General features: G+C 33.5%; 1 protein-coding gene across 1 annotated transcript in view; it reads right to left on the bottom strand.

The window, feature by feature from the left end:
* Window positions 1-3,270: 3,270 nt before the first annotated feature.
* The window catches only part of LOC118846794 (potassium channel subfamily T member 2-like), a 33,300-nt gene continuing 15,224 nt past the window's right edge, over window positions 3,271-21,346 (bottom strand). Inside the window, exons 3-6 of the mRNA XM_036755519.1 lie at window positions 10,452-10,526; window positions 9,019-9,102; window positions 6,161-6,255; window positions 3,271-3,322 (exon numbers count right to left, since the gene is read on the bottom strand). Coding sequence (XP_036611414.1) covers window positions 3,271-3,322; window positions 6,161-6,255; window positions 9,019-9,102; window positions 10,452-10,526 — 306 coding nt within the window. The remainder of the gene's footprint in view (window positions 3,323-6,160; window positions 6,256-9,018; window positions 9,103-10,451; window positions 10,527-21,346) is intronic.

Below are 21,346 nucleotides of genomic sequence, written 5' to 3' on the forward strand. Positions count from 1 at the left end.
TTGGTTCAAAAGGGGACCTAGCTAAAGTAAAGATGGCTTAGCCAAATTCCATTATTATGACAAGAAAAATAATTTAAAGTACCCTTCTTATGAACAATAGGCAAATATAACATGTATATGTGAGTGAGTATATACTATATATAACATTATACCAATAGTAGGTCAATATCAAATATAAATTATATATTATATATCATATACATATTTCTATGTATATGCTGCATATTATATTACCCTACCAACAGCAGGCCATTATCATAAAAATATATTGAAATGTATATGATATGTATTATCTATTTTATCCCATTAATCAAATGTTCTGTCTTTATAAGAATTAGACAAATTTGCTAAACATAAGTTTACTTTATGACTTGAGATCTGACATTGCAAGTCTCCCTTTTCTTTTTCTTCATAATATTTGTTTCTATTCTTATCAATTTGCTCTTTCATATAAATATCATCAATTCACCTAATTCTACAAAATTGCTAAGGGCATTGTGATTGGAATTATTTTCAATCTATATATAATTTGTGGTAGTACTGTTGTCTTTACTTTCAGGGCTCAACCTACTCATACATCACAGAATTGCAGAGTTGGCAGAAATATTAGTAGCCATCTAACCCAACATAAACTGAAAAAAGATTCTCTCTATAATATACTAAGAAGTAGTCACCTAACCTTTGCCTAAATCAGATCTCCAATGAAAGATGACTCACCCAAAAAAGAATTGGTTTGACTAGGGAATAGCTAAGTGATAAGTGAATGCGATTGAATGTTAATATATCATAAGAAATGATAGATGTGAAGATTTCAGAGAAGCATGTGGAATAAAATAAGAAGAAACAGGAAAAACTTATTTCCAGTGACCAACAATGTAAATGGGAAAAAACTAGCAATAAGAAGATAAGCGCTTCTTCTTGGTCCTAAAGAGATGAAAAACTTCACTTCTCTCCCTTCTTTGACAAGGTGGGAGACAATAAATGGAGAATAGTGTATGTATGTACTGTCAGAATTTGTTGATGTTTTAACAGGTTTTTCTGAATGTTTTTTTAAAATATTTTTGTTACAAGGAATAGCTTAGTATATATAGAGAAGAATATATTCAGAAATTGAGGGAACATAAAATTGATTTTTAAAAATTACTTTAAAAAAGAAAGCAAACCTATCACCTTCTAAGGGAGCCCATTCATTCATTTCATTTCTGAATCACTCTGATTATTATGAAATTGTTGTTATTTTCCTTACCTAAAACAACCATACTTTCTTGCAATTTATTATGATTCTAGATCCAAAGTAAATGAGACAACTAATTCTCTCCATGGATGTAAATGCTGCTCAAATAACTATAGCATAGCAAGGAGACTTGAAATTAATTTTATTTGGCCTAGATCCAGAGGGCAAAACTAAGAGCAATACTTGGCTGACACAAAGATGCAGGACACAGCAAAAACACTGAACAACAGTGAGGCTTTAGAAAGTCTTTGATAGGCTAGAATACTGGGCCAAATCAGAGGAGATGAATGTCAGTAGGGATAAATGTAGAGGCTTATATGTAGGTTCCCAAAAATCATCTTTGTAAGAAGATGAGAGAAACAAAGCTAGATAGCCCTCTGTTGAAAGACAGTCTGGGAATAATTGGACTGAAAACTCAATATGAGTCAGTGTGATATTCCATTCAACAAGCACTTATTAGATGCCACCTACATACAAGTTACTAGGATTCAAAGTCAAATATGAAAGAGTTCTTACCTTTAAGAATGAATTTACTGATATTGCCACTAACAGATCTAATGTTATCCTAGGCTACCTTAATCTAAGAAAAGTATCACATCTAGGAATTAAGATGTATAAGACAGCCCAACTGAACTTTGTGCTGGTCAGACCACTTAATGGAGTATTGTTTTCATTTCTGACCCCCACATTTTTAGGAAGGGTGTTGATAACAGGGAGTGCATCCAGAAGAGGGTAGCTAAGATGGTGAAGAGTTTCCTTTTGAAGGAATTAGGTATGTTTAGATTGGAGAAGATTTAGAGGAGAACTTGTGTTATTGCTTCAGAATTCTAGATACTTTTTGGACTTTTTTTTTCTTTTTTAAGGCTGAACTTTGTTTTACCTTGTGAAATTTTTTAATCTTGTTAATCAGTGAATATAGTGGAAATCCAAATTCTATGAAATTTCTATCCACTCTGTAATCACAATTACATGTAATGAATGACAACAGTATGGGAAAAGAATTATAACATGCTTCTTCATCATCACAGAAGGGACATCTTTTTACTATATCTATTTACAAAGGGCTATTTGCTTGGCAGCTGAATCAGAAAAACTTGAGTTCCCAAACAAGAGAGTATTTTGCATGCTAATAACCGTCCTTCAGAAACTTCTACAATCAGTAACTAGGGGCAAATACTTAAAAATAAAGAACACAATGTTATGCTTACAAATGTTATGCTAATTATTCAGCTGGTGGAATGAGACCCAGAAATATCAATTTTACTGATTTCTAAATGTAGAATCACAGAATCGCAGAGTTGGAAAGGATTTCAAAGGCCATCTAGTTCAACCAATGCTTGAATAGGAATCCCTTTTAAAATATTCCAGATAAGTAGTCATCCAGCCTTTGTATGTAGATCTCTAATGAAGGGGAAACTACTTCCTCTTGAGGTAGGCCATTTCCCCAAGGGATAATCTAATCATTGAGGAATTTTTGCTTATATGGAGTATAATTCTAATTATCTGTAACTTCAGCTGTTGATCCAGGTTTGGCCACCTAGGACCAACAGAGTAAACCAATTATCCCCTGCCCTTGAAATACTTGAAAAACAGCTATTAAACCTAGATCCTTATGTCCCCTAAGCCTTCCTTACTCAGCATAAAAGTGCTAGGCTTAGTATGAATTAGATGGCCATTGAGGGTCTTTTCAGCTCAAAAATTTTTGGGAACTCCTGAAACAACACCACATATAGTGATTCAATTCAAATAAAATTGAGTAAATATTCATTAGGTGCCTACTCTCTGCAGAGCAGTGTTCTTATTGTAGAATTCTTTTAGTATCAGTTGACTTTTACAATTACCAATACATAGTTATACTTTCTTTTAACATAAAATTACTTTTATAATTTAATAGTTATATATTTCTTATTTTATATTTAAAAACAGCAAGAATTTATTAAGTGCTTCTGCATATAAGCATGTTGTCCCTCTCCCCATTAGACTATGAGATCCTTGAGGGGAGACACTGTTTTTTGCCTTTCTTTGTATCTCCAGTGCTAAGTATAATCCTGGCACACAGCAAATGCTTCATAAAAGTTTATTGACTGACTGCGGAAACAAAAAAAAAATACAAAATGGAAAAACAGAGACAAAACAGAAAAATAAAATTCCTGTTTGCAAGGATTTCACAATCTAATGGGGGTAGGGGGATACTACATATAACCAATTATGTACATAAAATATATGTAGGATAAATTGAAGGTAATAGGAGGGGTGAGAGGGTAAGTCAAGAGGCTGGGAAAGGCATCTTGAAAAGGCATATCTTGAGCTGAGTCTTAAAAGAAACTGGGGAAGCCAAGAGGAAGAGGCAAGAACAGGGAGCAGTCTAAGCAAAGGAGACAGGAATTGAAAACAGATGGATCTGGGAGATAAGTAACATTCTTGAGGAGAAGCAAGGCAGCCAGTGACACTGGATTAGATTGTAGACTAAATGGAAGAAGGTAAAATGTAAAAAGACTAGAAAGGCAGGAAGAGGCCAGGTTGTTAAAGGCTTTAAAAGGCAGACAGAGATTACTATACTTGATCCTGTGGGTAATATGGAGACACTGGTAGTTGGAGTGGGGGGCAGCAAGGAAGGTGGTAACATGGCCATATATGTTCTTTAGGAAAATAATTTTTACATTAACTAGAGTATGCATGGGAGAAGATTTCGAGGCAAGTTGGCCAACCAAAGAACTACTAAAATAATCCAGGAGTAAAGTGATGATGGCCTGCACCAGATGGGTAGCTCGGTCAGCAGAGAAAAGGGAATATAAAAGGGAGATGTTGTGAAGGTAATAATGACAGGACTTGGCCACAGATTTGATATATGGGAGTGAGCATGAGGAGTTGAGAATGACACCAAGACTGGGATCCTGGACAATTAGGGTAGTGGTATAGTCAGCAGTGAAAGAGAATTTGGGAAGAGGGGAGAATTTCTGGGAAAAGATGAGATCTATTTTTAACATGATAATTGAAGATGGCTATGGGACATCTAGTTTGAGATATCCAGTTAGCAGCTAGGGCCACGAGACTGGAAGTCAGTTATCCCATTGGAGGAAGAAGCCTAAAGATGCAGAATTCCAATGTGCCAAGTTTTCTGGGGAGATATTTTAGTATCTTCTCAGTCCTAAAATGTGCTTATATCCTTTAAAAATTATCTAGGTATTCACAAATTAACATTAAAGTTTTTATTAATTTTAAGGAGACTTATTAAATCCTGCTGGTACAAAAAAAATCTATCCTACATATTGCAAATGTATTACTGAGTGTTTTTACATTTTTTTCATCATTTTTTCTTTTGCAGTAAACTCAAATCCAGGTCAGTACACAGGGATACATAATGAGTTTGCCTGTATCTGGGACTGCTTTAAAATGGACACAATTATCAGTGGTCATCTCATTTTCTGGGGGTGTTTTTATTTTTGTTTGTTTTTCCATAGTCAGAGTAGCAGAGGCCTACAAATACAATGTGCCATTTCATATAGAAATATCAGCCTATGACTTCTTGAACTTTGTATTCTATAATAAAACTAAATGCCAGACCATTCTTGACACTTTTTTATGAGTGTTTTCCCCACACCTAGGACTTCATGGAAACATCATCATGGATAAGATGACATTGGTGACAACAATCTGAAATGACAGTTTTATTTTTGGAGATCTTTATGCTTTAAAAGACTAAGAAAGAAGGTGCAGGATCTTTCTTCTTTTGCTATCCAAAAAAAAATCCACAGGCTATGACAAAAATAGCTCATAATGTTTGTACCATGTAGTTTTCAATAAGAAACATAACATTCAAAGCCGATGAACAGAACAAGCATATTCAGGACTCAGTAGGTAGAGTTAGAGTGTTTGGGTTATGGTAATTTCTAAATATATCCTTCCTGTCTGGAATATCTTGAGTTAGGTTCACACAGCACACAGAGAAGGAGATTGGGCAGTAATCAAAATAATTACTCAGTTAATTTGACACGTGTTAATAGTCACGAGGAGTATAACAGGCCAAAACATTATTTTAACAGTTTACATTGATCAACCAAATTTAATAATTTCCAGATTCCATTTTATTTTGTGCAGATCAAATGAGATATTTGTAAAATGCTTAGCGCAGTGCCGGATATATAGTAAGTGTCTAAATAAAGGCTTGCTTCCTTCTCCTTCCCTCCTTTCCCCACATCTAAAAGGCACAAGCAGTAAAACAGCAATCTCTATCCTCACACTGGTCTACTGTGCTGCAAATAGCCATTTTTACTTTTTTAAAAAGTCAAGATTAGTGATAGATTTACTATATTCTCTCTTCCTTAAATAAATTAATAGCATATTTATTTTGGGGAGATGTGAGTACATGTATATTTCATTTCATTGATGTAGGGAACTTCCAGTATGTAAATACTTTAGATTAGCAACTTGTAGACAATTTATAGTCTTAGAAAGTTGCTGTGTCACTAAGTTAAGTGACATATACATGGTCACACAGTAAGAATATGTGAAAGGCAAGACTTGAACCCAGATCTTTCAGACTTCAAACCAAGTCTCTTTTTCCTATCCCACTCTGTCTCTACTAAAGTAGATTATCCTCTTCCTGAGGAAAGAGATAAATGATGCACATATGTCTGGTAAAATGTCTGAAATGAAATTAATATTCCTGTATGAGATTTATGTTAGCTTGTCCTCTTTGAAAGGTAAAAACAAACCTGAAACATTTTTATTTCTATATAGGATTTGCATCCTTCCATGATGTTCATTTCTCAGAACAAACACCAATTGCTAATGCTCTTTTAAACCAACTATTAATTAAAAATTGATTTTAAAAACTGTCATATTTTCCAAAAAAATCAACATGTGTCTTATAAATGATTCATCACCAAGTTGAAAGAAGAAACAAAAAACTACTTTGCATCTTACCAGGTGAAGATAAGACAAAGTAATGTGGATATTAAAATCAAAACTTGATTAAACATTGCTGATTGCGTCCGCTGAATGGCTCTATGAAGATCATTCTAAAGTAAAAGTAAAGACAAGAAGTTACTCTTGGTATGTGTAAAAATTACATCGGTTCATACAGTACATTCCTTCCAAAACACACACATTATTTGGATGATATTTGTATAAAAGTCTCACTGTGCCTCTATCTTTTTTGTCTCACTACAATTATAATCATTGTTTGGCCTAGACCTGGGAGTTTCACTTTAGGGAACTATCTCTCTACCAATGCAGATTAGCAATAGTTCTGCAGATAACAGTCTTAAAGAGTCCCCTGGAGAATTGAGAGGCTACATGATTCGCTCAGGGTCACACATTCAGTAAGCATCGGAGTCCCCACTTGAATACAGGTTTTCCTAATTCAGTGGCCAGCTTCCTATACACTATTCTATGTGGCTTCTCACATTTCATACATAGGTACTTGAACTTTCATAACAAGGAAAGGATGCAGTAGTTGACAAGGTCATCCCAGTTGGAAAATGATGCATCCATTGATATCATCATCAAAAAATTGTTTGAAAGTTTATAAATCTGGCCTTCCTAAACCCATCAGCACTTCTTTGCTAATCCTTTGGGAATCATGTCTTCTTGTTGGACAAATGCTAATGGTAAGCCTTTCTTCTTAAAATAATAGAAAGTATCCAGAGGAAGGGAGAGATAATAGCATGCAAATATACAATCAACTTTAATTTTGAATTATGATAATAGCTTGAAAAATAAAAATTCATTGATTTTTTTTAAAACCTCATTTTAGATATCAATTTAACCTCTTCTCCAACAGATCCCCTTTTAAAAGAAAACTCTTTGAACATAGCTAAGTTGAATAATTTGAGTTTCATCTCTTAGCCTTACTCTGCTTTCCTTCTGGGAGAGGGGTTAATGAGCAGGAAAAGGGACAAAAGATCATCATGAACAGGGAGAAGCAAAGGGCAAGAATATTTCTAAAATGGATAATCCAGGCATAAATGAGCATTGCCTATATTACACCAACTATATCTCCATTTTAATTTGAATCAATGGGTTATTTTTCTCATTTATGTAACTTTCCCAAGTAACAGTAATATGAGTTGTCAGAAAGTTATTTTGTTTCAAATGTAATTTATGTGATCTGTATTTAGTGAAACAGATATTTCCCTTTTGACAATTAAAAGGACAGCCAAATGTCCTGCAAAATATTCCACAGTCAGTCACTCCCCTATTGCATTACTTAATCATTGGCTAAGAGCTTAAATGAGACTCAAGTAACTACTGCAGGAAAACTTTTTTTAAACATTTGCTCACTTATGAAAACCCAAATGTTCTCCAAAATGTTTTGACAGTCAAAACTTGTGTCAGAACACACTTGTTAGGATATGTCTGAAACACATTCGTCTTCCCCCACAAGATTTTATTTTCTAATGTAACCTTGGCTTTGCTGTTCTTGTTTTTTCCTCATATAAAAACTCATGGTAGATATTATCCATTAATGACCCGCATGTCACTTGGAAATTTCATAGGCTTTTTTCAGCTACCAAGCATTAGCTGCTTAAAATTTTAAAAATAAAAAACAAAAATTAATTTAGTTAATTACTTTTGATGTGTTTCTTAGATATTGTCCTACTCCCTCTATTTGGATCCAATGTTAGGCAAAAAGGCTACGGTAAAAGCATCCTTCACTAATCTAATTCATCATTTCTTGCTCTGTTTCACATTCCTCTTTTTCCCTCTGAGTATTCCTTCTAGCACTCTGAATTCCCAAAACTGCAGTAAACTTATCTATTTGGGGTCACTCATTATCCTTCCTAAACAGAGTGGGTGGCAAACCAGAGCCTATGAAAGAAGGCCTTTAGCTTTTTCCATGTTGTCTTTTATTGCTTTACAAATTTCATGAAATCCTTGGCCACCTATAAACAGAGGTGTCAGACACCTCCTACAAACCCCTTTCTAGCTGTTTTATTTTCTAGGTCTTGGATCCAAAAACCAGGGGGAACTGAGTTTGAATCCAGGCTCTGCAATTTAATACCTGTATGACCATGGGCAAGTCACTGAACTGTTCCCAGACTCAATTTCAGTATATTATTACTCTCCCTTATTGAGATTTTTGTGAGAAAAATACATTATAACCCTGAAAGCCCTATATAAGTGTAATGCTTTGCATCATCATTTCCTTAACATCATTAAACTACCAATATCTGGGAACATGTTTTTGAGTGTGTGTGTGACTTTAGATGAGCAACAAGTACAATCAGTCATTAGTTTAGTAGTCTCTAAGATCATCTGAACTTTTTGTACTTTGCCAGGTCAGATTTTATTGTGGTTGCAGACAACAGGAGTGGGGGTAGGGTGAATAGAATAGTAAGCATCGGAGACTGGTAAACATTTTGGTTTGGAATTATAGGAACATTCCCAGTCTAGTTTTGCTCTAGATGATCAGGATGGGAAAAAACTTGGCAAAGTCACTGGGCAAGGACATTTTCATCTCAAGCATTCTTGCTTTCCTAATTTATCTTTTTAAAAAAATTTATTTCAAGATACTGATCTTTTATTTTTGTAATGTTATCTCTATACAACAGAAGATAAGAATAAAAACAATATGAAGGCTAGAAATTATTTTTAAATGGAATGAATTTGAAACCAATAAATTATTTAGGAGGCATGGGAAAGCCAAAAAAGAACAACTAATAAAACCCCATAAAAAAGTGCTAAAATCATAATCTACTTGTACTCAATCAGAATGATAGTAGCAAATTTGAAATAATGCATCTTTTTAAATCATAATTTCAGTTTAAGTTTATACTTACAATCATATTTTCCAAAGCATGTTTGGCAAGCCAACAATTTAGAAAGACAGGGATGAATAGATTTCTTAATGAAGGCCAGAATATCTGGAAAATAAATTAAAACTAAAACCTTTTTTGTCAAAAAAAAGACATCAATTAGATTGCAAAGGTGTTTCCATGCAAATAAAGTCAATATAAAAAAGTTACATTAATGGAAGAGCTGCATGAGTTTGAAAGCAACACCCAAAATCCTATCCTCTTGTGGGAAAGATGAAGGGTATATAGCTAACAGTAGTAATGAGAGACAGATAAAAGGCAGGTGCAATTGATTTTTGAAGGCATTAACATCTCTTAGGGAAATATCAAAAGGAAGAAGAGAATAGAAATGCACCTAATAAATAATAAAGCCTAACTAAATAAATTGTTGTGCCAACCATTCTCTGTAGAAAGCTAGCTAAACATTGGATCTTGCTTTTACAAAAGGTAGAGTTAGGAAATGGGTTGGGACAGGACAAAGCCCCTATTGCTGCTATATCTGGCCTTCAAATATTTTCAAAGGCTTGAATTATCCAACGCTCAATCAGTTTTAAATCTAGATCAGTCATTTTATTTAATAAAACTCCAGCTTTTTTGCTTACATTAGTTATTCAAAATGAAAAAACTATCAGATCTGAGCAACAGCTGGAGAGGTTGCTCAAGAGTTTTATAGCCATAAATAGTCATATAGCTTAGTCCAATTTAGGTCATGATTGAAAGAAGAAGAAAACACATATCACCTAATGCTAAACTGCTACAAACCCTGAATTCACAATAAGTCATTTTATAAAGAGGCAATAGCTCATTTAAGCTGAAATTCCCTTTTGCACATGGGAAAGTACTGGCTGTAAATTCATGGATAAACGTAGATGAAGAGAAGAATTTCTGGCAATTTCCGGGCAGTCTCTGTGCTGGAGAGAGAATTAGGTTCAGTAAATTATGATAAATAACTAAAAATGCATGAATCGATGTGATTTTAGTGCATAAATTATGTAAGGAAAAATCAAGTTATTCTGTCCATACAATTATTCTTCTATCATTGCTACACAATATTCTTAAAATAAGTACAATTGCTCTTCTGCTATTGACCCTAGTACTAGATATTTAAGCAGCAGTTTTTTGTGAATATACAGCTTTAAAGGGGGATGAACATGGGCTAATGACACCAAGAGTTCTCTATCTGGAGAGCTTTATTCTACAGCTATAAACAGCATACCCATTAGTTTTCATTTAATCACAGAATCCATCCAGTTGATGTTAATTCACTATATTTTTCATTATTGACACAAGCATGATATCCAGTCATCCAAAACATTAAATATTTATTACCAACTTTTATATTTATTACCAACTTTTATCCTTAAAGCCTCAATTTAACTCAAATGACATGCAGTTTTCCTTCCTTCTAGTGCACTTACTGAGATGATGAAGGGGACAGCATTAATGATTTCCAGGATAAAGGGTATGCGTAAAATCTGCTCCCAGATATTTCCCTTTTAAGAAAAAAAGAACAGAAACAGATCAAATGTATACTGAATCCCGTCAAGAAAAGAAAAATAACCAAGTATAGGCCTTTCTCTGGCTACAATATTATACATGCTAATATGATGCAGCATTTTTTTAGAACTTAAAGTATACTAGAAACTAAATTTGGAGAACTCTGTTATAAGCAACTTTACTCTCATAATTTTCTGCAAAATTAGGAAATAAAGTCATATCCATGGTATTATATAAATACTATTTTATAGTATTTTCATCCTACAATGTTTATGGGCACAAAACTATAAATTAAAAATTTGTCCTATTGGTGGCAATACCAACATGTTATTTAATGAAAAATTACATTGGAAGAACTACAAAATAACCTCTTTTTTCATATATGCATAAAAACATTCAAAGATAGCTATCATTCCTCTACTAAATATTTCTTCTAAATTGTTCCTCATATTATTAATATATTCCATTTCTAGGCCCTTCATTGTGTTGGCATCTCTTCTTTAGATGCCTGATTTTACGATTCTCAGACTTGAACACAATATTCTGGATACGATCAAATGACACGACATAATATGTGAAAATTGATTTGCAAACCTTAAAATACTATGTAAACATCAGCTATTATTTTCATTTTTTATACTTTAATATACTTTATACTCTTTATACTTTACTATACTTCAATTCGAACCTGTATTTTCTTCATTATTACAGAACTTCAGGAATGGAAACTCCTTCCACTGTGGCAGCCCAGCAACTCATCTATAATTTAGAGTCTCATAGAGTGACTAAAGCATTGAGGTGAAGTGATTTACTCATAGGCACAATGCTAGTATGTGTCAAGAGTACTCACATAGCTCTTGACCCCAGTTCTTTGTGATTCCAAGTCTAGTACTCAATTTACTATGTGCCTCTGCCTTTCCATCATTATTATTATTATTAAACTTAGTATTTATTGTCATTATTATTTACTAGACCTATAGTAGGGACTTAATAAATCATTATTTGTCAATGTATTGATTAATGTGGGCACTACATTTCAGTTAATTCTCATAAATTCATGCCTTTAACTTTTCTTGAAACTAAAGGTAGAATTTCACATTTACCCATATGAACCACAGGAACATCAATAACCACTTGAAATTATTAAGATAAAACAAAAGCTAACAATATGAAAATATTAAACCAGTGCTGACAAATTGCTGTTAGAATTGTTTAGTGAGCAAAAATTTGCTAGAGATTTAGTAAAGTTTTATTACATAATTTTTAATTCTGTATGATCTTACATCTCAAAGTTACTTAAAAGAGTGCTTAGCATGGTGTCCAGTACTTAAAGCAGTGTATGGCACACAATAGGTATTTAATCTTGATTGCCATGGTATAGTGGAAAGGATATTGGCTCTGGAATCAGAGAAACTGGCTTCAGATCTCACCTCTGACACTATATGTGTGACCCTAGTCAAGTCACTGTAATTCAATTTCCTCATCTATAAAATGAGACAGTTGAATTAGAAGGGCCTAAGATCTCTTACACCTCTGGACTGTGTTCCTATGTCTAAAACATACCTAATAATTCCAGGAAGTTCTACTTATTTAACAGGACACCTCTAAACAAGAATAATCTGAACAGCTGAAAACTATGGTTTAGTAATGTGTATTTTGTAAGGAAAATGCATAGACTTTTCCAATTATGTATATCTAATTCTACTCTTGGGACATAAGTCTAACTTATATTAACTTCTCATCATGAATCTACATGAATCACAAAAGTAGTTTAGAAGACTCAATAAAGTAAATGGGGGAATTACATCATTCTCCACTTGGAAACCTATGGGACTTAGTCTCAGAATAAATAGTCTTGTGCTGAGAAGATGACAAAAGGTCAAAGAACATCACCATGGAAAGAAGAATGATTTATTGCACTGAGTCTAAGAAGCAAGAATATCATACTTGAAATTTACTAATTTTATCTGGTTATCTTTTTTCCTACTTGCACAAAAAAATGAATATTTATATAAGAGCTGACAAGATGGCAGAATAAGAAGTTACATGTGGTCCTGGATCACCTGTCTCCACATAGAAGCAAACATAAAAGGGGAGCTGGGGTTTCAAATAAAGTAATGATTACAGTAAGAAGAGAGGCACTCAAATTGCCTAATTTGATGATAACATTTTATCTTTCCATCATCTCCTCTGCCATACCCCTCCTAAAACACCTATTCTTCATCCACACCAAACTTCCAATCCCTTCTCACTTATGTACTTATCCAGGCCATCATCCCCATTTTGGCTACACTGTTCTCTCTTTCTAAAATCAAACCCTGGGTGAACCATTTCAACTCTCCACTACCCTCTACTTGCCTTGTCCTTTCACTGAAAATGCCTTGCAAATCCCAAACGTGGATTGCCCACAATATCTAACTCCTTCCCTCCTACACGTATATGCTGCTGAAAAGAACTATAGAAATCATGAAACTATACTGGCTGGCTCTACTACAAATTTGTACTATCTAATCTATGTAGCACCCACTTTGGGTGTATCCAAAGCCTCTGTCTTGGCCCTCCTGTTTTTTTCTCTCTATACTCTTTTACTTAGAAATCACAACAGTTTCCATGGTTTCAATGATCAGCTATACATAGATGATTCCTGAATACTTAACTCACTCTAGTACTAAGCTTTAGTTCTTCACCACTAGCTTACCTTTGACATTTAGAACTGAATGTCCCCTAGGCATCCCAAACTCAACATGTCAAAAAACAGAATGGATTATCTCTCCTGCCAAATCTTTCCCTCTTTAGGACTGTCCCACTTTGGTCAAAGGAAGCATGAAACTTCCAGTCACATGGGTTTGAAACCTTGGAGCCATTTTTGATTCCTCACTTTAACTTGTATCTCGTATCTTATCACTTGCCAAATCTTAAAAATTCATTTGCTACCATATCTCTTGGACACATTCCTTTTTTTCCCACTCACACAGCCACAATCTGAGTTCTGTTCCTCAGAAGTCATCTCACCTGGACTTTGCATTAGCCTTTCAATTGGATTTCCTGCCTCATCTCTCCTACTCCAATCTGTCCCCCAAACAGCTGCCAAAGTAGTTTTCCTGAAGTATACATCTAACCGTGTCAACCTAAAACTCAATTAACCCCAGTGTCTCCCTGTCACTACTAGCATCAAACATAAACTACTCTGACATTTATAATTATTCACAATCTGTCTCCTTCTTGTCTTTACAATCTTCTTAGATCCTACTGTAAGGTAGAACTATACTTCTTAACTCACTGTTTGCACATATAATGCTTCCCCCCACCACCTCTCTGAATTTACATTCCTTCCCACATCTCCTGGAAGAAAAGGTCTTCTGTGACTTTTTGCTCTTTAGTGTATCTACTACATATTCATACAACTAACCACAAATAATACCCTTCTACAAAAATAAGGTCAATTTAAGCCTGGAGGGGGCAATATAATGTACCCTGAGGTTTCCTTGGTTTCCTTGTCTTTGGCTTTAGGGAGATGATGTTATAGGAAAAGTTCTCAATTCAGTTGCAATTGCTCTAAGTCTCCATTAGGGAAAAATCCATAATACCTAGGCAATACCTAGCATTCTTTGCTTAACATTATATTTTGCATATCTCTCTAATTAACTCCTAGACCCTTTATTGTTAAGTAAAATTCATTTCTCAGTAAAAATTAGGAAATGTGGGTGAAAAAAAAGAAAATGTTATCTCTATTATAGTGTTTCAGGATAGACAAGTATCAGGAGAGAAAACTTGAGGAAAGATCCAAACTTTTCTTTGGACCTCCCTCAGTCTAAAATAGATCATCCTCTTCACCATTCCTGTAGAGCAAATGTTTTCCTCATTAGAATAAGAGCTCCTTGACAACAAGGATTGTTTTGGAGGGTGGGACTTTTTTCAATCCCCAGCAAGTAGTATAGTGCCTGTATATCTCCTCAACATCTCCCTTCTCTTCCATAACTCAGTCTTCCCTTTACTTCATGCTTGCTCCATCCTCTAATATCTGAATCTGCCTTTCATACAAAATGAATAGAGAGAGCCATTTTCTTACACAATGGTGTTAATTGATTCCATTAAGTATACAGGCCATGTTCACACTCAGATCTCACTGAATTTAAAAAAATGCCCCAGTTAAGGTTCTAGGGGCCAAATGGAATGTTTTGGGCTCCAATCCATACACATGTAAGTAACAAAAACAACATGATTATATCAGTAGGGATTGGGACTACATCTGTGACATCACAATTACATGGAACTCCCAGAAGAGGAAACCCTCTCTTACCAAGAAATGTCAGTACCTTGTTTGCAACTTAAAATCTTGAAGAACTTCCTAAATAATTGAAAATTTAAGTAACTTGCCCAGAGTTACTGAGCCATTGAGTGCCAGAATAGAGTACTTTAACCAGGGTCGTCTTCCCTTCCAAGCCAGATCGTTTTGGAGAGTAGAGCAATAATATATGTACTACATACTTTTCTATTAATTCTATTTCTATTAATTTCAATTAATTATATCAATGGATGTAGAAAAAACCTTTTGACAATGTACAGCATTATTTATTTTTAAAACCCTGAAGAATATAGGTATACATTCTTCTTAATATTATCAAAAGCATATATTTAACAAAGTTGGCACTATTTGCAATGTAAAAAACACTTAAAAATTCCTCCACAAGCATAGACATAAAGGATGCCCGCTTTCTCCTCTATTTATATGATATTACACTAGAAATCTACTTATAATGATAAGAGAAAGAAATTAAGGGAATAAACACTGGCAAACAAGAGACAACATTATTTCTATTCACAGAAGGTAAGGTTATTATTTTGGAAAACCCCAGAAAATCACTGAAGGAAATACTCCAGATGATTAAATCCAGTGAAGTAGGAGGATACAATGTATATTTATATGAATCACCATAATTTCTGTGCATTACTAATAGAAACAATGAAAACAGTTGAAATAGAAAACATTCAAAATTTCTATGAAATGCATAAAATATCTCAAAGTTAATATGTGAATTAATGTTCAAAACATAGACAAATCCATTAAAAAAACCCAGTGATTTCTTAGCTGACAAATCTAATGGCTTTTTATCAACTCCTAGCTTTCTTGATCTCTCTTCTGCCTTTGACATTACCAGTCATCATCTTCTCCCTGATACTGTTTCCTCTATGGGTTTTCATGACACTGATCTCTACTTGGTTCTCTCTACTTTGATTCTCTTCTGACCTCTCTCTCTGTTCAAGTCCCCTTTGAGGGAATCCTCATCTATTTCAAACCTGCTAAAAATGGTTTCCCCTCAGCTCTCTATTCAGGGCCCTCTTTTCATTTTTTACTATATATTTTTTCTTGGTACTCTCATTAGCTCCAATGGATTCAATTATTATCCCTATGCAAATGATTTTCAAATCTAGCTATCCAGTTGTAACTTCTTTCCTCTCATTTCTCCAGTTGCCTATTGGATATCTTTCACTAGATGTCACATAGATATTTTAAATTCAACATGTCCAAAACTGAACCCATTACCTTTCTTCCCAACACCTTTTTTATTCCTAACTTCCCTGTTACTGTCAATGGTACCACCATCTTCCCAATCAAGCTATCATTCTTACTTATCTCTTTTATTGCTATCCCCTTATCCAATCTATTGCCAAATCATGTCAATTTGGTCTTCACAACATCTCTCTTACAGGCCTCCTTCTCTCCTCTGATAATTCTACCACTCTGCTCTCATCACCTTACACATTATTACAGAAGCCTGTATCACACTTACTACAATAGCCAGATGGTTGATTCCCCTACTTCAAGTATCCCCCCATTCAAACCCATCTTCCCTTTAGTTGTCAAATTATTCTATCTAAAGCACGAGTCTGATCTTATTCAACAAGCTCCAGTGGTTCCCTATCACCTCCTGGATCAAATATAAAGTCCCCTATTCAAAGACCTTCATAATCTGGTCCCCTCTAACCTTTTGCATCTTTTTCATCTTGCTTGCCACCATGTATTTTACCATCCAGTGACACTGGCTTTCTTGTTATTCCTTGCACAAGACAATCCATGTCCCAAATGAGTATTTTCACTGGCCATCCCCAATAGCTGGAATTCTTTTCCTCATCTCTACCTCCTGGTTTTCTTAGATTCCTGTAAGTCCCAGATAAAATCTCTTCTTCTACAAGAAGTCCTTCCTTGTCCTTCTAAATTCTAGTTCTTTCTCTCTGATGATTACCTCCAATTTGTTTTGTATATATCTTACTTGTAATAGCTATTGGCATGCTACTTTCCTCATTAGAGTAAGAGCTCCTTGATAGCAAGGACTGTTTTTTGTTTGTTTGTTTGTTTTTTCCTTTCTTTGTATTCCCAGCACTTAGCACAATGCCTGACATATAGTAGGTACCTAAAAAATGTGTATTAACTAAGTTGTGAGATATCTGGAAATAAAATGAGTGGTCATTGATTTGAGAATGCCTGAACAAATTCTAGTATATGACTGTAATGATATTTATTGCTCCTCACAAAATTATGAATGTGATGAACTCTGAGAAGCAAGGAACAACTTTTATAAATAGCTGTAGAGCAAATAAAACATAGAGTAACAATTAACATTTACAATGACAACAATAATGTAAATGAAAAGAACAGGAATATGCAGTTGAATTCAGATTATACATTGTTACAAATAGATGTTAATAACTATCTCTCTGTTATGTTTGGACCAGGTTGAGGAAGGCAGAGGGCACTAGAAAGAAGAAATTATATATGTCAACCGTTGCATACACTAATAGACCTGGTCCCTCCATAGGTTGGTTTTCTTACTTGTTTTTTCTTTATTACAGTAATTAGAGGAGGAATCATAGAATGACAGATACAGAGCTGGAAGGATCCTTAGAGGCCATCTAATCCAGCCCCCTATGTTTTATGAGTGAGGAAATGAACTCCCAGGGATTTAGGATTATAGATTTAAAGCTTCAAAACATAGACAAATTAAACCCCTTTTGTTTTACCAGCTAGGAAATGAAATACCATGGAGTTTAAGTAACCTAAGTAGTAAGTGAAAGAGACAAAATTCCAACTGTATCATGCTTTCAGCTGTGTTTGTTATATATCAAGAAATGATTATAGCATTTTAAAAAGCATCAATAAATCTAAAAAATGAAGAAAAATAAGGCAGAGGCATAAAGAAAATAGTACATGTTTCATATCTCAATCTCTTTCAAAACATTTCAATTAACATTCAACCAAAAAAATTACCATACCTCAAATAATGACTGATATTATATAAGGTATCATTGAATTCATAATGTTAAGTAATTCCAAATTATAAAATGTTTTCAGGGGCAGCTAGGTGGCACAGTGAGTAGAGCGCCGGCCCTGGAATCAGGAGGAACTGAATTCAAATCCGACCTCAGACACTTAACACATTTACTAGCTGTGTGACCTTGGGCAAGTCACTTAACCCCAATTGCCCTGCCTTTCCCCCACCTCCAAAAAAAAAAGAAAAAAAATTTTAAAAAATTTGAAAAAAAAATAAAATGTTTTCAAAATATAGGGTAGTATTATTTAAGAATTAAACCATATCACATATATTTCTCTTTAAGTCAATTTAGAATTCACATAAAAGTGAAACAATTCAATTATTCTACAAAATGCAATTAAAATTTAAGCATCTTTTAATATTTAGTTAATGAATACATATTAATACTTAGTTAATAAAAAGAACAATGTGATGTATCTCAATTTTTACTTATTTTCTACAAAGAGAAATAAAATATTTTTATTAACATTTTGGTCATTTAAACAGAAAAGTTTTCATTTATTGTTTGAGAGGCAGAGATAGAAAAGAGATGAGGAATAGGTGAATTATTTAAGCAAGAATCTACACTTTTAATTTCATTTTAGCTCTGGAAACTCACTGAAAAGGAATGTATAATGTGAAAATTCCAGCAGTAAAAAGAAACTAGGATGAAGTTCTTGGGGAATAGAGCCTTGGGGAAAAAAGTATAAAAAATTATATCTTAAATCCCTTTCTATGTAAGCAGAAAGTTTTAGGACAAAAAAGGGCACATGAAGGAATATCAATCCCAAAATTAAAAATAGTGTATTTTATGTTGAAATTTATTAAATTAAGACCTTTTATTTCACCTACATAAAAATGAATTAATTTCCTAGGAAATCTTTTTTAATAGAAAAGCATATTGCATAATAATAGGCAGCGTGTTATAGTTTAAAAAGCCCTGTAACAGGAGTCAGGAGACCTGGGTTCTACTTATGGCTCTCTGATACCGAGCTAATAATTTCTATTCCTTGGGCCTCAGTTTTGTCATATGTCAATTGAGGGAGCTGGAATAGAAAATAATGTGTTCTAAAATCCCTTCCAGCTCTAATCTAAGATACTAGGAAATATAAACATTTATTGTAGAATCCACTTAATCAAATCCCAACCTGGCTATGTATTTTGTTCTTAGAAAGTTGCACCTGAGGTTCATAGGACACATGGTCATGCAGCTAGTAATTATCAGAGACAGAATGTGAACCCAGATTTCATTCATTCAAGTCCAGCACTCCATTTACTAAGCAATACCACCCGATTCTCTAATTCTGCTAAGTACTATCAGCTAAATTAAAGGCACTGTAAATTAGGATGTAGAAACTCTATACTGAATTATTTCTCACATACAAAAATAAAAGATTAACAATAAAGATAATCAGCACTTTTTTTTCTAATAGGAATATCTAATTAAATAAAATTAAGGGGGGAGGATTCTGGGTCATGTGAACAACAAGATGGAGGATGACATTTTCTCTGATCCCCACAATTCTTACAATGCACCAAAGATAAAGTAACTTCAGCATGGAATCTCAGGATACTTAGATTAAACTTATAGAAAACAGTACTCATTTTTCCCAAATCATTTTTTTAAAATTGAGAAAGAAAACATGCTACCAAAATCTTCTTATGAGACAAATATACACCTAGTAATGATAGTAATGAAACCAGAAAAGATACAAAACAGAAAGAAAACTATTTGCTAATATCATTAAAGAACATTGGCTGTAAAATTTTAAATAAAATCTATGTAACAAACAGTGATTTATCCAATAAATCATTCAGCACAACAAAGTTGAGTTTATTCCAGGGATACAAGGACGGTTCAACATTATCAAAAGAATCAACATAATGAATTATATTAACAAACAAAATACATTAAAGCACATAATCATCTCAAAAGTTGTGGAATAAGTCTTTGACAAGGTACAATACACTTTTATGCTAAAAAACCACACAAAGTGTAGATATAGAAGGACCTTTTTTAAAATCATAAAAAGCATCTGTCTAAAACCAAATATTAGCATCATGTGCCATAGAGATACACTAGCAACTTATTCAATAACTATGGGAGAGAATCAGGGATGCCCACTCTCCCCACTATTATTTGATATTTTTCTGGAAATGCCAGAAATATAAATAAAATGAGACAAAGAAACTGAATGCAAAAATATAGGTAAAAACAAGACAAAACTATCTTTATTTGCAAATGATAAGATTTACATAAAAAATCCTAGGGAATTAGCAAAGATGCTGAGACAATTAATAGCTTTAGCAAAATTTTGAGCTAAAAAATAAATCTTCAAAAATCAATACCATTTCTAAATAATAACAACAAAAAGCCAAGAAACAAAAATATAAAGGTAAATCTCATTCCAAATGCCTACAGAATTAACAAATATCTAAGGATTGACCTACCAAAACACACAACACTTGCATTGATTCAATTACAAAAGGGTCCTTAAAGAAATAAAGAACTTAAATACCTGGAGGAAAATTCAGTATTTTAGGCTAGGCCATACCAATATAAAAAGTATAATATCACCAAAATTAATTTGTACCTTAAATGCTATACCAACCAAATTACTAAGGAGATACTTTATAGAACTTGATAAAATAATAACAAAATTCATTTGGAAAAAAAAAAACAAAAGATCTAGAATATCAAAGGAAATAATAAAAAGAAGTAAAGACAAAGGGGTAGTAGCACCTTCAGATCTCATACTACGTTATAAATCAGCAGTCACCGAAACCATCTAGTATTGGTCAGAAAGCAGGGAGCTAGATCAATGGAACAGACTAGACAAAGAAGAATTAGCAACAATAGAATTCAGTAACCTGATGTACTCAATAAGACAGTGTTTGATAAAGTAGAAAAAGTAAATTACCTAGGAAAAAATTCCTTATTTGATAAAACTGCTAGGAAAACTGGAAAACAGTTTGGCAGAAATTAAACTTAGATGAACACTTTTTGTCACAGTATTCTATATTCCATAATACATGCTAAATGGATAAGCAACTTAAATATTATAATATAAAAACAGAAAAGAAATATCATATACTTGTCACAATTAAGAGTAGGAGATGTGACCTTAGTATCAGAGTAGCTGAAAGGAATGTACATATATATATATATATATATATATATATATATATATATATATATATATATATATATATATATATATATATATATATGTATGTGTATATATGTGTGTGTATATATATACATATATATGTGTGTGTATACATATGTGTATGTATGTATATATGTAGGTGTGTGTACATATATATACACACACACACACACACACATATATATATATATAGTCAGAGGGCACAAGGTGAGTTGAATATGAAGGGATGATATCTAAAATAATAAAATCAAATTAGGGGATAAGAGAGGAATATATTGAGAGAGGGAGAAAGGGAGAGATGGAATGGGGTAAATTATCTCACATAAAAGTGGCAAG

The sequence above is a fragment of the Trichosurus vulpecula genome, chromosome 4 (assembly GCF_011100635.1).
Source record: "Trichosurus vulpecula isolate mTriVul1 chromosome 4, mTriVul1.pri, whole genome shotgun sequence".
NCBI classification, from domain to species: Eukaryota; Metazoa; Chordata; class Mammalia; order Diprotodontia; family Phalangeridae; genus Trichosurus; species Trichosurus vulpecula.